At 38.0% G+C, this 18,100-nt stretch overlaps 1 protein-coding gene across 1 annotated transcript in view; it reads right to left on the bottom strand.

The window, feature by feature from the left end:
• Positions 1-84: 84 nt before the first annotated feature.
• LOC115221013 overlaps positions 85-18,100 on the bottom strand; it is a 26,948-nt gene continuing 8,932 nt past the window's right edge. Inside the window, exons 2-3 of the mRNA XM_036510538.1 lie at positions 793-988; positions 85-358 (exon numbers count right to left, since the gene is read on the bottom strand). Coding sequence (XP_036366431.1) covers positions 125-358; positions 793-987 — 429 coding nt within the window. The 5' untranslated portion in view covers position 988 and the 3' untranslated portion in view covers positions 85-124. The remainder of the gene's footprint in view (positions 359-792; positions 989-18,100) is intronic.

Raw genomic sequence — 18,100 nt, 5'->3', positions numbered from 1 at the left:
GTTGTCAGATTACAAACTATTGCATGGTCCTATTTTGCAGAAGACTGAAATGATAAAAAGTTGTACGAAAATATAAGACAACAATATACTTTGACACATTTATTTAAACTTCAGACAAAACAGCTTAATTCACTGAAAGTTTCTTTAACAAACCTTGTACATCATACATGGTATTGTTTAAGAACATATCCATACTTTGTACAAAGTCAAGACTTGTGAATTGGTTCCATATTTCTTCATCCACATAAGGGTTTTCAATTTGGTTTGTGCAAGCTAGCACACTGAGGTTATAGTCAACTTTTTTCTCTAATGCATCAATGTTGTTCCAGATATCTTTCTTTGGGTCAAGGCCTGGTTTCTGAAATAGTTTTAGAATTTGTTAATAGGCACTATAATAAGGAACATAACTAGAAATACAGGCAGGTGAGTTAACTAGTACCCACAATTAACTTTGGGATTTAATATACAAAAGCAGTAATTTAATTTAATGATTTGAGATATCGATTCCATTTATACAAGATGTCTTCGTGTATTGTGTTGACAAAAACACAGAAGTTTGAACATGTGATATACTGATTATATGTACCAGCAGTGTTTACCTTCCTGTGTGGCTTTCTATAATTTCTGCAAAGGTACAAGGTAAGAAACTTTTTGTTTTTTGTAGACTTAGTTTTGCTTATCCTAAGATATCCATTTTACATTTGGTTTTTCCTCTTTATAATCCCTGTCTTACAACCATGACCCTAAAATCCTGTTTGGACTTTGGACTAAATAGTGAAAAGGATATCTTACATATTGCTTTTTCTTCTTCATTCTTTTCTTTTGAATTATTTGTGCCAAAGTTAAACCTTCTGGCTCCTTTGTAGTTGTCTCTTTATGAGCCTGTGGATTATACAACTTGTTGTATTTCTCCAATTCATTTTTGGTATGGTCCTGAAGCTTCTTGTTTAATTTTTCCTTTGGTATTCTCTGGCCTTTCTTAGCCATTCTGAAATAGTAAATAGTTAAAAAGAAATTTTGATAGCTGTCTAGCCACAGATGTGGTAAGAAGTTTGCTTCCCAACCACACATGATACCAAGTTCAGTCCCACCGCATGGTGCCTTTGGGCAAGTGTCCTTTATAGCCTTAGGAGTGGATTTGGTGTGTGTATGTTGCTTGGAAAGCGGTGTTGGTGTGTTTATGTTCCTGTAACGGTGGTTTGGCAAAAGTGACTAAAGTACAAGGCTCAAAAAAAAAAACAGTACTGTGGTTGATTAGTTGGACCAATGATTCAAAGAGGTACCCCAGTATGATCAGTCTGACTAAAACTAGTAAAAGACAAAGATGGGTGGGTATTTCCTAGCAATAGCATCTGATTCTTTGTTTACATTTTGGTTTAGATTAAAAAAATTTTTTTCTGGTTGAGAGGATATGGCAAAGCATTGACCAAAGAGTAGGAGTTGAAATTTCATTGCTGGATCAGAATTCAATAGTAGTGACAGTCGTAAATTAGTCTCATGATGGTTTTAGTGGTGGGTATTTTTTTTTTTTCGGTGTTAATGTCTATTTGTTTTAAATGGGATTCTCCATAATAGCACTCGGAATTGAGGTATTTTACAACCAGACACCTTTCCTGCCCACTAATCCTTAGATATTTTCACCTGGTGGGTTATTTACTTGACTTGTTTGAAAGCAGATCTACAGAATGATTTTGTTAACATGTTTTGTTATGGTTTTGTTGGTCAGCCTAAGAATGCAGTAAAAGACATTTTCCCTAGGTTCTATGCAATGAGAACATGAACCCATGTGGCTATGGATGTGTGTGTGTGTGGTAAATATTAATTTTTCCTAACTTGTTTCAGTCACTACACTGTGGCCATGCTGTGGTACCGCCTTATTTTTTTTTTAGTTAGTTGAATCACCTCCCCACCTTTTTTCAAAATTCTGTTATCCTATCGGTTTCATTTGCTGTACTAAGTTACAGGGATATAAACAAACCATCACGTGTGTGTTGGGGGGCACACTTTCAGTTTCCTTCTGCCAAATCCACTCTCAAGGCTTTGTGGTCAGCCCGAGGCTACAGTAGAAGATGCTTGCCTATGGTGTTACACGGGACTGAAACTGGAGCCATGTGGTTGGGAAGCAAGCTTCTTACCACACAACCACTAGTTGTTTTTTCTTACTCATTCACTTTCTAAGATGTTATTGAAAGAGATAAGGATTTTAGATAAAGACAGCTAAGAAGGGCAATGAAGCTATGTAATCTAGTGATTATCTAATCTTCCTGGGGTGGGGGTGGATTAGTATCACCTATTGTAGGTTTCATTTGATTTCTTGATTCATATAGACTGTCCTCTTAACCCAATTTGCTACAAGTCAGTTTTATTAAATGTAGGTCACTATTGAGTAAATATCTTTATAAATCTTTTAATTTGTGAAGAGCTTTCTTTGACTCTACCAACAATTGACAGCAGAGCAGCATATTGTGTAACTAATAAGTATTAGTCTTTGCTAATTTTATAGCTAAAACTCATTAAAGACTGGTATTCATATACAAAGCAATATTTGGCAGGTTGACACTTGTTGGCTCTTGAGATGTGTTGAAATTCTATTCCATCAAAGCTGATACAGCCAGACTCCCATGAATACTTCAGATATTGTCACTAGTTCTTGAATATCTTAGCCCACTCTACTGTACACAGATTTTACATCTTAGTACAGATAGTCTTTTGTATTTTTGTGAGCAAGATACTATCCTGTTTGTTCTTCACCTGAAAAGATATCTTATGCAGTTAGAGGGATAGTTGTGTAGCAAAATTGGGATTTCAGATTCTGTGTTCATTGTGGATTTATCTACATTTAACTCTTTTGATACCAATTTGCCAGAAACCACCCTGAGTTACAATGCAAATTTTTTGTTTTAAAATGATCTGAAAACTTCTATAAGAAAAAAATTTCATTAATTTCTGAGCACAAGCTTAATGACTAAATTTATTAATTCACACCTCCGTGATTACGCATCGCGGTGCTCTAAACCTTTAAGCTAACCCGCCCACTCATAGCTGGCTGCCAACACTTTTTTTCTGCAAAATAGAGGTAGCTTATCCTGTTCAGGCTATATTATTAGCATTATCCTGCTTTTGAGAATTTAATGTCACTTCTTTAACTTTCTAAGGCATCTCAACGCTTCTAAAGCAAACTTTGTTTACATTCATTGTCATTTTTGAATTTAATTTATTAAAATCATTTTTGAAAGTGAATTGAAATGGGCATTGTATTTCAAGAGAAATATGGTAACAAAAGGGTTAATATAACAAACATCTTACCCAGTTAGCAATTTGTTGCATAAGTTGATATAGTAACTTCAATGGCTATACTATCAAAGTGACCAAATCACAATGTATGAAGCAAAGATCAAGTTGTTAAAATATGTGCATGAAATACATTTAAACTTAGTAAAATTGGGGTTCTCATGTTGAGTAATTTGACATGTCATGAGTGGGGAGTTAATTTATTTTTTTTATACTATAGTCAAGGTGGTTTTGAATTTAATTTGTGAATATAAAATTTTGTAAATTCAGGTATCTCATTTCAGAAGTGTTGTATTTTGTTAAAATCTTTTCAGAATATGAAATTCTGTAACATAATGTTTCTCTGTGTAATATAGAACAATGGAGAAGAATTGGGAATCAATTTTCAAGAATGCACTTCTTTGATGTTGGATGCCTGTATTCTTATAAAAGTAGGATTTGGGGTCAAAATTTCAGGTCTACTGGTGTACAGATAGTACATTTTATTTAGGTACTGAAATTCAGGGTGCAATCTATCATTGTATTAGTGACAATCTCAGATGAAAAAAATAGAAAAGTAGCATTGGTGGCAACCCACACAATAGCAAGAACTCGAAGTAATTAAAAGTAAACCCCGTCTTTAATTATAGTAAATTACATTGATTAATGTATGAGGGGTGCTGAAAAGTTCTTGGCTTTGGGTAAAAGAAAATACAGGAGGATCAGTTAATTATGATTTTATTCAACATATTCCCCTCTGATTCACACACTTTTTGCAGCAGTCTTTCAGTTTTTCTAAGTTATGTAAAAGAACTCGTAAAGTTGGGCCTCCAACCAGACATTTTGTGATGCTCTTAAAGCCAGGAATTTTTCAGCAACCCACCACCCCTTGTATATGGTATAACTTGTATGTAAATGTGATATATTTAGTATGGTACAAATTTTAATACAGTATTTACCATACTTCTTTATTAATGAAATTCATTATCGGTTTGTGTGAATTAGCAAAAGACAATTAGAAAAGTTCATATACACAGAATAAGTCTTCAATCCAATGAAAAATTGCTAATCTTTAGCCTCCTCCATCCACCAAAAAAAAAAAGGTGTTTTGTTTTTAATAAGAGGTTGACTTGAGTCATTGTCACTTTTTAATGCTTGCATGAGTAGATAAAATGACTATGTACATGAATTATTTTATAAGTAAATATCTGAGTTGAGGTCGTATGTTAACTGAATACTTTAAGGTTTCTTTTCTAACTTGCTGGTATAGTGGCAGCAAGTTTGAAAAAAGAAAAAAAAATGCTACCTGGCACTAACAAATGACTGCACACATTTGTAATTAGAAAAATTTGATTTTTCTCATGGATTATTTACCAGCGGTGGCACATCAATAAAGTCAGGGCATTATTAACTTGATGAGTAGGTGGGAAGAATCATTACATTCTAAGGTTGAAAGTGAGTTGCAAATTTAGTTGGCATTTTGGGACTAACCACACTTGCTATGCCAAAACAATTTTTCTTCAGTTGGTTCCAGAGAAGTATAGTTAATTGAATTGAGCTTAAAGAAAACTTACTAATAATCCTTTCTTTGATAGGACACAAGGTTAAGTCCTGAATGCTCTTTTTAATCCTTTTGATACCAACTTGCCTTGAGACTGCCCTGTCCCTGGTTCCATATGAACTTCCTGTTTTAAAATGATCTAAAAACCTTCCTACAAAATTTCATTTGTTCCAAACACCACTGTAATAAAGACCAGGTTATTTTACTAAATTCTTATTTTCAAAAATAAAACAAAGGCAATGTATTTTAACAGAAATGTCTATATATATAAACGGCAAAATGTCTGCGTGTGTGTCCTTTATACAAATCCACAATTTTTTAGTTAGAGGGCTAGCACTTTCTATGGTCATTCAAAACCGTCCAAAGGTGGTTGTACACATCTTTACATTTCCCCAGTCACCCCACAAAACCATTAAAAAATCAATAGAAGTGACTTTTTTGTGAATTTTCTATCCAAAACCCAATCAAAATGCCCGAAACTTGATACGCTAATTGAATGCCAGCTAGCTGTATGTGATTGGTCAGAGATTTGGACAGTATTTGCGTGTATGTGTGCATGCATGCAGCTGTATATGCATGCACTAACACTATGACCTGGCGTTGCCGGGTCATAGTGCTAGTATGGTAATAAAAGGGTTAAGACTCATTTGAAATATGCCACAATATGATGTTCCAAGAAGTTAACCTCTGTGTTTGCTAGAAACAGCAGCAAAATCTACCAATTGCTTGCTACTAGCTGAAAAACAAAATACATTTGCATAGTCACAGCTGGAATATTGTTGATCAGCGTTAAACATTGTTTTTGGTATACTGGTCTTCAGTTTACATTAACCAGTCACTGTCGCCATAGATCTACTCAGAGTTGATAGACTAACACAATCATCATTTACCTGTTATCTCGACACCCTTTCAAAGCCTACACCACAATGTAAGGTGATGTTGACATTTCATCAGAAATGCACAAACTTCAATCCATAAACAAACAAAAATCAAAGCATGCTCACTTAGCTTTCTGCATTTTTTTTCTTTCATCTACTAAATTTGCTTGCAAGGCATTGGTCAGCCCAGGGGTACCTTAGTTGTTCCAAAGCAAACAATTAACCACATGCCATCATGTACACAATAGATACAGCATAGCCAAATGGTTAAGCAGTTTGTTTTTTAATCATAGGCCTTGGGTTCAATCTCCACTGTATGACAACTTTGGTAAGTCTTCTATAACAGTGGTTCTCAATAGGGGTAAATATGATCCCTGAGGGTCCATATAAGATTTTGTTGGGGTTCACACAAGCAAAATAGTATTCTGGAGGTCTATGAAAAAATTTTGTTTTAGATGTATTTACTGCAAGAAACGGCTAGGTTTCTTTCTTAACCCTCTCAATGTGTGAAAAACAAAATATTAATTTAAAGTACCTACAAAACGAGATTATAATCATCAAATGGTTATGGGGGTCCATAGATAAAATATGGTAGGGAATTACTGTTCTATAGCTTCAGATTGACACAACCCTTGAGTGGAAATATGGTAGGCTGTTTGGGTTGTAACTGTGATTCTAAGGTCCAGCTTCTGTGACACTGATTCTACTTAAGGATTACGATTGCATATTAGAGCACACATGTCCGTGGTATACTCAGTCACTTAATGCTAATTTATTCTTATACATGTTTCAGTCTGTGGACTGTGGCCAGGCTGAGGCACTACCCTGAAGGGTTTAGGGTTTATTTGAACTAATCAACCCTAGTAATTAATTTTTTGAAGCGTGACAATTGTTTTATCACTTTCAATAAACAGCTTAGTTATGGGAATGTAAACAAACCCACACTGGTTAGGCAGTGTGGTGACAAACACAAGGACATGCATGTGTGTACAAATTCTCTGTAGCAGTGGTTCTCAACTGGGGAGTCCATAAAAGATTTTATTACAATTTATCTGCAATACATTTGTTTCTAATATGCCCAAAATATTTTTGCAATTTTTCAAAATAGAATTCCTTATATTATGAAAATATGGGAATTTTTAAAACTTCAATTGGCTAGAAGGGTCCAGTCAAGTAAAATAGGAACCAAAAGGGTCCATAGATACAAGATGGTTGAGAAATACCTCTATGGGTTTTCATTGATTCCATCTACCAAATTTAATATATATATGTATGTATTTGTCCCTAATCAATGCTGGTGTGTTTACGTCCCCATGACTTAGCAAGAGACTGATAGAGTAAGTGTCAGACTTAAGAAAAAACTAAGTACTAGAATTGATTTGTTCGGCTAAAATTCTTTCGGGTGGTGCTCTAGCATGGCCACAGTCTAGTGTCTTAAAAGGCGTCTATCAGTCTCTTTTGCCAAACCGCTAAGTTACGGGGATGTAAACATACCCACATCGGTTGTCAAGCAGTGGTGGTGGGGACAGACAGACACAAACATATACATACACACATATGTGGGCTTTCACACAGTTTCCATCTATATTCACTCACAAGGCATTGGTCAGCTTGGAGCTATGGTAGAAGGTGCCCGTGCTGAGCAGTGGGATTGAACTGGAAACCACATAGTTGCAAAGCAAGCTTTTTAATCACACAGCTATACCTGTACCTATACTCTCTTTTTTACTTGTTTCAGTCATTTGACTGTGGCCATGCTGGAGCACCTCCTTTAGTCGAGCAAATTGATCCCAGGACTTATATAACTGAAAGTTTTTTTGTTTTTTTTTCTCAATTTCATCACAACTTATGGTAAAAATCAGAGGTGCTCGTTAATAAAGGTAAATACTTATTCCATAGCACTAGAATGATAAATTAATTGGTCATTTGATATTTAGAAATGATCATTGACAGGGAACCATTAACTGACTTAGGAACTGAGAGTTGTGATGTTCATGCCTCTTCACAAAAGCACAGCAAAGTAGATGAAATAGTCACAACTAGGACAAACAAAAATTACTGGTTTAGTGAACTCAAACCTTACTTTCTGTTCTGCTGTTTCACATTTTGGCTCTTGTTTACACATAATATATTGATTTTTGATTTTTTTGTATTATTAACAGGTGACAAGTATACCTGTGCTGAAGAGGATTACTTCCAAACCACCTGGTTTCAAGTTCATTCCCACTGTGCGGCACTTTGGTTATGTGTTCTACAGTCTTTGTTGAAGCCAAGCTGCCTTGTGAGTGGATTTGGTAGATGCTGGTTCAAAGAATCCCCATCTTGTCTTGACATCACATGATAGTTGTAAGCAAGTGTCATTGTCATACAAGCATTGTACAGTGATCCCTCGCTACTTCGTGGTTCAGCTATCGCAGATTCACGACTTCGCAGATTTAAAAAAAAAAATATATATATATATATATATATATATATACATATATATATATGAACACCTAAAATTTTTTATTAAATCCAAAGAAGAAGAAACACAGCAGGAAACAAGAAGTTGTCGACCAAACTGGCTTGACTTTGGAACGGCTGGCCAAGCTCTGTAACCTGGCTAAAGAATTGAAAGAGGGGTCACAGGAATGGGATGATGATATGGTTCGTTGTGTGCAATTTTGCAACAAGGTCGACGAAGTCATGAATCCCTACAAGATGCTCTTTGAATGGAAAAAGAAGCAGTGGCAGCAACTTCCCATCACAATGTTTTTGCAGCCTCGCAAAAGAGAGCCAGTTCCTGCTGCTGCTACTACTACTGCTGCACCTTCGGAAGAAGTGGAAGAGGTGTCCCAGGAAAGGGCACTGCCGTTAGCTTCATCATCATCATCATTTCTACTGCGCAGCAACTTCATCACCATCATCATTCAAATTTTACTTCAACTTCTTTCATATTGAGTACTGTAACAACCTTTATTTTTTAAAAATCTAAAGTGTTATTGCTTAACAGTTGTCCTTGTTATTAATAGACTACTGCAATGGGTGGGTTGTTAACAGTATAGGGAGGGTTTTCAAAGTCCAAATACATGTTAAATAAATACTGTAAATATGGTGTCCTTACTGCATGGAAATTCAGTTATCGCAGCCTGTCTCAGAACCAATCTACCGTGATAAACAAGGGATCACTGTATTATGTTACCAATCTTTTGTATAAGTGTCTGGTCATAGGAAATATTACCGTGCTTGGAAACAGGTGTGGGTTGGTGACAGATAGGGCTTCCACCTTTAGGAAAAACAGGTTAAAATTCTGTCTGACTCATGAGAGCATAGAAAGTGGATGTTAAAACTGATAAATTTTGTAGGGAAAGGGCTATAGTTAATTTAAATTGATTATAGCTTTAGTTTTATAAACCTGGGATAAATTCAAGGCAAAGGTGACCCAAAAAGGATTTGAACATGAAGATTGTAAAGAAATCATTGTAAAACTCCACATATACTGTCTTTTTTTTTTCAATAAAATTGTCATTGTTTTAACATCCCCTCTCTTATACTTACATGGGTCAGGCAAGAATTAGTTGAAGGAGGTTTCTACCGCATCACTTGTTTTCAGTGAAAACCTGAAATGTATGAAAAATGCATTTTATGGTGGTAACCTTCATTTAGAGCTATTGCATGATGTTCAGGCCAGGAAACACAAACACCTCGTTACTAACATATACATATATTATGAGCTTTCAGTTTCTCTCTCCTAAATTCACTCACGAAGCATTAGTTGGTCACTGTGTCACCTACTGGGACTGAACCTGAAACTACATGGCTTGGAAGTAAACATTTTAACCACATAGCCATGCCTTGACTGAAATTAGGGGTAACTGCAACACATGGTGTTAGGCCACTGCTGTTTTTCACAACCCACTTTTATTAACCTTTTAGTATTCAGGTTACTCTACCAAGATGCAATGCTGATGTATTCACAGTGTTTTGAATTAATCATGCTGTATCTCATTGCTTTGGGATTTCAGTGGTGTGATTCATTATTTTTAGGATGACATTGTAGGGTAGGTGTGAGAGGCCAGATCTGGCAATTTGAACACAAAGTAGGTAGAATATATAGGTTTCATATGGTCAGTTTAAAGGGTAAAAGGTTAAGAAAAATGAAATAATGTAAGAAAGCATATTATTAAAAAACAAAACAATATACAAGGCAAAAGAGCTGACAGGATTGTTAGCACATTGGACAAAATTATCAGTACCAGTTGAACAGTGGAGTTGATGTAATTAACTAACGTTCTAAAGTTGCTGGCCTTGTGCCAAAATTTGAAGGAATTACACTTATATTTTATATGAAATTAATATTAAAAAACAGTTTTGGATTATAGTAGATTATCTGTTATGTACCACTGCATGTTATATGGGGTAACACAAGGTTTTCAGACAACTGAGGTCCAAAAATATTGATTGTGGTAGCATAGGCATAGGAGTGGCTGTGTGGTAAGTAGCTTGCTTACCAACCACATGGTTCTGGTTTCAGTCCCACTGCATGGCACCTTGGGCAAGTGTCTTCTACTATAGCCTCGGGCCTATCAAAGCCTTGTGAGTGGATTTGGTAGACGGAAACTGAAAGAAGCCTGTCGTATACATATGTGTGTGTGTTTGTGTTTGTCCTTCCCCACCAACATCGCTTGACAACCAATGCTGGTGTGTTTACATCCCCGTAACTTAGCAGTTCGGCAAAAGAGACTGATAGAATAAGTACTAGGCTAGAATAAGTCCTGGGGTCGATTTGCTTGACTAAAAGGCGGTGCTTCAGCATGGCCACAGTCAAATGACTGAAACAAGTAAAAGAGTATGTAATAATATGTGTACTTTTGTAATAGTATTCTTCTGGTTTGACCATCTATCTTGATAACTCTCATAGTTGTACTGACTTCATCAGCTGTCCTACTAAATCTCTCACACATCATATCTAGACATAAACTACCGAGTAAGAAGTCAGTGAGGGAGCTAGTAGCCAGTCCCTCAACCTATAAGAAATATAGCAGCCACATATCCCTGAAAACACACTTGATTGTTTAAAAAAAAACAAAAAGAAACAAACACATCAGGAATGTCTGTGATCATAGATTTGCTTGGTCGGACCTGACCTAGGGCTAAACATCAATAATGGCTTGTGCAGCAAGTCTAAAATATTTTGTATATTCTAAGTTAATTGCTCAGTTGGAGATGACCTAGGGTTAAACATCAGTAACAACATACATTGCAAGTCTATGTACCGAGGTGAGAAACAGGGGAAGTAATTCATGTTGCAATATTTCTCCTACAAACAACCCATCACTGAGATGCAATTAAAGATACTAGCACTGTAACTATTGAATATAGCCAATGTGCGAGCCTCTCGTCAGCTATGTTCTGAATTAAAATTCTGCTAAGGTTGACTTTGCCTTTAATCCTTTCATAAAGGATTAAATAAGCATAGGCGCAGGAGTGGATGTGTGGTAAGTAGCTTGCTTACCAACCACATGGTTCCGGGTTCAGTCCCACTGCGTGACACCCTGGGCAAGTGTCTTCTGCTATAGCCTCGGGCCGACCAAAACATTGTGAGTGGATTTGGTAGACGGAAACTGAAAGAAGCCCGTCGTATATATGTATATATATATATATATATAGGCGCAGGAGTGGATGTGTGGTAAGTAGCTTGCTTACCAACCACATGGTTCCGGGTTCAGTCCCACTGCGTGGCATCCTGAGCAAGTGTATTCTGCTATAGCCTCAGGCCAACCAAAACTTTGAGTAGATTTGGTAGATGGAAGCTGAAAGAAGCCCATCGTTTATATGTATATATATATATAATGTGTGTGTGTTTGTATGGCTGTGTTTGTTCCCCCCCCCCAACATCGCTTGACAACCGATGCTGGTGTGTTTCCGTCCCCGTAACTTAGCGGTTCGGCAAAAGAGACCGATAGAATAAATACTAAGCTTACAAAGAAGAAGTCATGGGGGTTGATTTGCTCAACTAAAGGCAGTGCTCCAGCATGGTCGCAGTCAAATGACTGAAACAAGTAAAAGAGTAAGTACCAGTTGAGCATAGGGGTCAATGTAATTGGCTTAACCCCTCACCTGAATTCACTGACCTCAAGCCAAAATTTTGTAAACAGAAATATTTAAGAGAGGGCAGTGAGCTGGCAGAATCGTTAGCATGTCAAGGCAAAATGCTTAGCAGCATTTACGTTCTGAGTTCAAATTTCGCCAAGGTTGACATTGTCTTTCATTCCTTCAGGTTCACTAAAATAAGTACCAGTTGGGCACAAGAGTTGATGTAACCGATTTTACCTCATCCCCCGAACTTGCTGGCCTTGTGCCAAAACTTGAAATCAATATTTAGATAAGAGATGGACATATTGGATAATGCTAATGTAGTGCCTGGAGACATCGGAATAAAAGTTAAGCCAAATACTGTTGAGATGCTGGTAGAGTGGTAAGAAGATAGCATGAGGACGACAGTTATTTGATGGAGTATCCACATGTCATACGCCTATTAGGGTTTACCTGAGACTATAAAACAATCACAACTGAATCAGTCAGCATTAATCATTATCATTATAAGGCAGCGAGCTGGCAGAATCATTAGTATGCCAGGCGAAATGCTTAGCGGTATTTCATCTACCGTTACGTTCTGAGTTCAAATTCCGCCGAGGTCGACTTTGCCTTTCATCCTTTCGGGGTCGATTAAATAAGTACCAGTTATGCATTGGGGTCAATATAATCGACTTAATCCGTGTGTCTGTCCTTGCTTGCCCCCTCTGTGTTTAGCCCCTTGTGGGTAGTAAAGAAATAGGTATTTCGTCACACGCCAGGCAAAATGCTTAGCGGTATTTTGTCTGCCATTACATTCCAAGTTCAAATTCTGCCATTTTTATCAATACATACATACACACATATATATATAATATATATATATATATATTTGTGTGCGTGTTTGTCAGTCCTTCACCACAGCTTGATGACTGGTATTGGTTTGTTTACATCCCCATAATTTTGTGGTTTGGCTAAAAGCGACCGATAAAATAAGCATCACACTTAAAAAAAAAATACTGTGGTCATTTCACTCAACTAAGGAATTCTTCAAGGTGTGCCCCAGCATGGCCACAGTCTAATGACTGAAAAAAATGTAAATAAAAAAATAAATAAAATGAGGAGTTAAGGGTCATTTGACTCAACCCTAACACAAGAAAGTGAAATTTCATCTTTAATAATATTATATCATGTCCTGTGATCTATTAGTGTTTTGATAAATACTTTTTATAATGATCTGCTCACTGCATTTACAGTGGTGACAGAGACAAGAGAACATTTTTGTAACTTGGAACAGATATAACAGGATATTTTTGTTCAAGAAGCACTGGTTTTTCTTTTGTTTTCAAAAGATATTTACATCTTTAGCCAGGTAACATTTGCAAAAGAACACACACATAGAAAAAAACAAAAAAGCAAAACAAAACAAATAAGCCATAGGAGTAGCTGTATGGTAAGTAGCTTGCTTACGAACCACATGGTTCCAGGTTCAGTCCCACTGCGTGGCACCTTGAGCAAGTGTCTTCTACTATAGCCTCAGGCCGTCCAAAGCCTTGTGAATGGATTTGGTAGATGGAAACTGAAAGAAGATAGTCGTACATATGTATGTATATATATATATATATATGTATGTTTGTGTGTCTGTGTTTGTCCCCCCAACAGTGCTTGACGACTAATGCTGATGTGTTTACGTCCCCATAACTTAGCAGTTCGACAAAAGAGACCGATAGAATAAGTCCTCGGGTTGATTTGCTCGACTAAAGCTCCAGCATGCCCACAGTCACATCCCCACAACAGACTTGGTCACCTAGGTAGCGGAAGCTATCAACTGCTTCTGGTTTCTCCCCCTGGCATGTGATAGAATCTGTTTTCTGAGCATCTGCGGTGTTTATAAGTGGAAATGTGAAGGAGCAATATCTGGTGAATATGGAGGGTGGGGTAACACATCCCAGCCGAGCTGCAACAATTTTTGTCTGGTTCCTAAAGCATCAAGTGCCGAAAATGAACTTTCTTATCAATCATTTTAAAGGGTTACAAAATTAAAACAGGTTATAGGAACCTAAATCTTCTTCCACGAAAAGATAGCTTAAACTGTGCTGTAGATGGAGGTGTAGTCAAATCCTATTTTATGGACTCAACCATGTTCTAAAATAAGTCGAAAGGTAAGCTACTATAAATCGGCACGAACTTTCCGGACAACCCAATACATTTGTGCCTATGTAGGGAATGGCAAGGTACAAATAGAGCCTAGGGAAAAATCAGCATTGATAGAATACTCAGAAGTGACACCATTGAGGGTCACACTCATACAATGACCAGAAAGGAATAACCTGATAATGTCAAAAGCATTTCCAGAAACCCCATAAGCAGAGAGCACATGAAGCAAACCAGCATGTCAAAACCTATCATAGGATTTGGATATATCAAGAGCTATAGCACAACCCTTTCCTGATTTATCCTTAAATTGGATGATGCAGTCTGTAATAAATTTCAGAAGATCAGCAGTAGAATAAAAGCCACAGAAGCTATACTGAACATCAACAATGAGTTTCAAGAGACTGAACCAACCAGTTGCTGAGGAGCCATTTAACCCTTTAGTATTTAAACCAGTCATATCCGGCCAAAATAGTTAATCTGTTTTATGTTCAAACTGACCAGATCCAGGCTCTCACACCTACCCCACAATGTTATTCTACATTAAGTAATTACACCATCAAGATCTTGAAGATATGAGATAATGCATGATCAATTCAAATAAATGGGAATCAATAGGCATTATGTTTGATAGAATAATCTGAACGCTAAAGGGTTAAAGATCTTGCTAACAAACAAGAAAACACTAACACAATGATGTTTGTTCCTTAATTTCTAAGAAGCACAAAATTCTAATTTCCTTCAAAGAAGGATGCCCTGACTTCAATGTACTTGTAGTGCTTCAGCCAGTTCATGACAGCCCCATGGATGTCCTTCAAAGTGAAGGAGTCCAGGGCTCTTGTGACAGCTTCCTTCATCTTCTTGATGTCTTCAGAACATCTGCCCTGAGATTCTTCTTCAGCTTAGGGAACAATTAAAAGTTACAGGGAGCAAGGTCTGGACTGTAGAAAGGATAAGGGACAGTAATGATGCCCATCTGTTTTTAGCCCCTTGTGAGCAATAAAGAAATATATATCAGACTCTGGATGATTAAATTATAACAGTTATTATAGTCCATTGTTGTTATAGTGTATTGTTGTGCCATTCAAGACACGTGTGTGTGTGTGTGTATATATATATATATATATATATATATCACTACACTCATGGAGTGGTTGGCGTTAGGAAGGGCATCCAGCCGTAGAAACATTACCAGATCAGACTGCCAGACCCCATTTGAACTGTCCAACCCATGCCAGCATGGAAAGCAGACGCTAAACAATGATGATGTTGATGATATAGGCACACAAAGGCGCATGGCCTAGTTATTAGGGTGTTGCATTCATGATTTAGCAATCGTGGGTTCAATTCCTGAACTGAGCTGCATGTTGTGCACTTGAGCAAAACACTTCATTTCATATTGCCCCAGTCGATTCAGTTATAAATGGATAACCCTGCAACAAAGGGAATGTCGACCCGTTTGCCTGGCCAGCAGGGTGGGAGCTCATCAATGAGAAACTTTGCACAAATTTTGTGCATGTTCGGACCTTCATGAATGATTCTGCATACAATTGCTACACCAGCTCCAAACTGTTGCTTATTGTCCTTATAAGACATTTGTCACTCTTCATCCAGAAAATTGTGAATTTTCTCAGTCAGCCCAATCGTTCTGATGTCCCTCTCCTTCCCACACCTTTCATCAACTCTCACCTCCTCTCCACCATCTTTGAACCTCTTGTGCTCATGAAAAGGTCTGGAGCATTTACTCTTTACTCTTTTAATTGTTTCAGCCATTTGACTGCGGCCATGCAGGAGCACCGCCTTTAGTCGAGCAAATCGACCCCCGGGACTTATTCTTTGTAAGCCCAGTACTTATTCTATCGGCCTCTTTTTTTTTGCCGAACCGCTAAGTGACGGGGACATAAACACACCAGCATCGGTTGTCAAGCAATGCTTGGGGGACAAACACAGACACGCAAACACACACGCGCATACATATATATATATACATATATATGACAGGCTTCTTTCAGTTTCCGTCTACCAAATCCACTCACAAGGCATTGGTCGGCCTGGGGCTATATCAGAAGACACTTGCCCAAGATGCCACGCAGTGGGACTGAACCCGGAACCATGTGGTTGGTTAGCAAGCTACTTACCACACAGCCACTCCTGCGCCTTTCATAAGTTATTGTAGTATTTTTGCTCAATTTAACACAAAACTTTATTGCATAATGAGCTTTCAAATTGTCTTCATGTCCCAACTGCATTCTGCAAATTAGTCAACTGTGACAAGCAATATTTAGCATGGTGTGTGCTCAAAGTGCTGCCACAGATGTCTGTAACAGCTTCAATCTCGAATATCAAAAGCTGATAGGTCAGTTTTTTATATGTATAGTAAGGATATACTGAAGTTACAATAATCTAGGAACCGTCTCACAAAAAATAGTCTCAAAACTTCTGGAATGCACCGTGTGTGTGTGTGTGGTGTGTGTGGGTGGAGGCACAATGGCCCAGTGGTTAGGGCAGCGGACTCGCAGTCGGAGGATCGTGGTTTCAATTCCCAGAACGGGCATTGTGTGCGTTTATTAAGCAAAAACACATAAAAGCTCCAGGAAGCTCCGGCAGGGGGTGGTGGTGACCCCTGTTGTAATCTTTCGCCACAACTTTCTCTCACTCTCTCTTCCTGTTTCTTGAGTACTGCTGCGATGGACTGGCATACCATCCAGCTGGGGGGAGCACTTATGCCACAGAAACCTGGAAACCGGGCCCATGAGCCTGGCTAGGCTTGAAAAGGGCGAAAGAAGAAGAGGATAGTAAGGATATACTGAAGTTACAATAATCTAGGAACTGTCCATAAAATGTCTCAAAACTTCTGGAATGCACCGTGTGTGTGTGTGTGTGTGTGTGTGTGCATGCGTGTTGTGTGTGCATGCCTGTTTACATCTCTTTGTCTTGACATCACATGGTTGTAGTAACTGAATATAATTCATTTCCATTATTCTGCAGCAGCACGATCAGTTGTGGAGAAATATTACCTGGCTTGGAAACAGGCAAGTGTTGGTGCCAGGAAGAGCATCCAGACATAGAAAATCTTCCTCAATAAACTCAGTCTAACCCATGCAAGCATGCAAAAGTGGTTATGAAATCTGTGATGATAATATTGATTATATTCATATATGAAACAATGCACTAATTTATTAAGTCACAGATGGACTATTTGTATATACATACATAAATATATATATATATATATATATATACATACATACACTCACACACATATATATATATATAGATACATACATACATAAATATATATATATATATATATATATCGTTCGCCAGCTCTGTCTGGCACCTGTGCAGGTGGCACGTAAAAAACACCCACTACACTCGCGGAGTGGTTGGCGTTAGGAAGGGCATCCAGCCGTAGAAACACTGCCAGATCTGACTGGGCCTGACGAAGCCTTCCAGCTTCACAGACCCCAGTTGACCCGTCCAACCCATGCTAGCATGGAAAACGGACGCTAAACGATGATGATGATGATGATGATGATGATATATATATATATCCCTCTCTCTCTTTTGGAGAGGCACTGAGCGGCTATACGCACACATACACACACGGCAGTAACTTCCACCTTCCGAATTCAATCACAAAGCTTCGGTCGACTCGGGGCTATAGCGGAAGACACCTACCCAAAGTGCCACGCAGTGGGACTGAACCTGAAACCATGTAGTTGGGAAGCAAGCTCCCCAACCACACAGCCATGCCCATATATATACACACACACACATATATATATATATAGATACATACGTACATTACATACATATATGTATAGGTGTAGGTGTACTCTACAACAGCTGTATTACAGTATACACTCTTGTAGTCAATATAAGTGTATAGTTCCAAATGTGGAGGTGCAATGGCTCAGTGGTTAGGGCAGTGGACTCGCGGTCATAGGATCGCGGTTTCGATTCCCAGACCGGGCGTTGTGAGTGTTTATTGAGCGAAAACACCTAAAGCTCCACGAGTCTCCGGCAGGGGATGGTGGTAATCCCTGCTGTACTCTTTCACCACAACTTTCTCTCACTCTTACTTCCTGTTTCTGTTGTACCTGTATTTCAAAGGGCCGGCCCTGTCACTCTCTGTGTCACGCTGAATATCCCCGAGAACTACGTTAAGGGTACACGTGTC

This window comes from Octopus sinensis, linkage group LG17, assembly GCF_006345805.1.
Source record: "Octopus sinensis linkage group LG17, ASM634580v1, whole genome shotgun sequence".
Lineage (NCBI taxonomy): Eukaryota > Metazoa > Mollusca > Cephalopoda > Octopoda > Octopodidae > Octopus > Octopus sinensis.
Note: the sequence above shows the minus strand (reverse complement) of the source record. Positions and strands in the feature narration are given on the sequence as shown.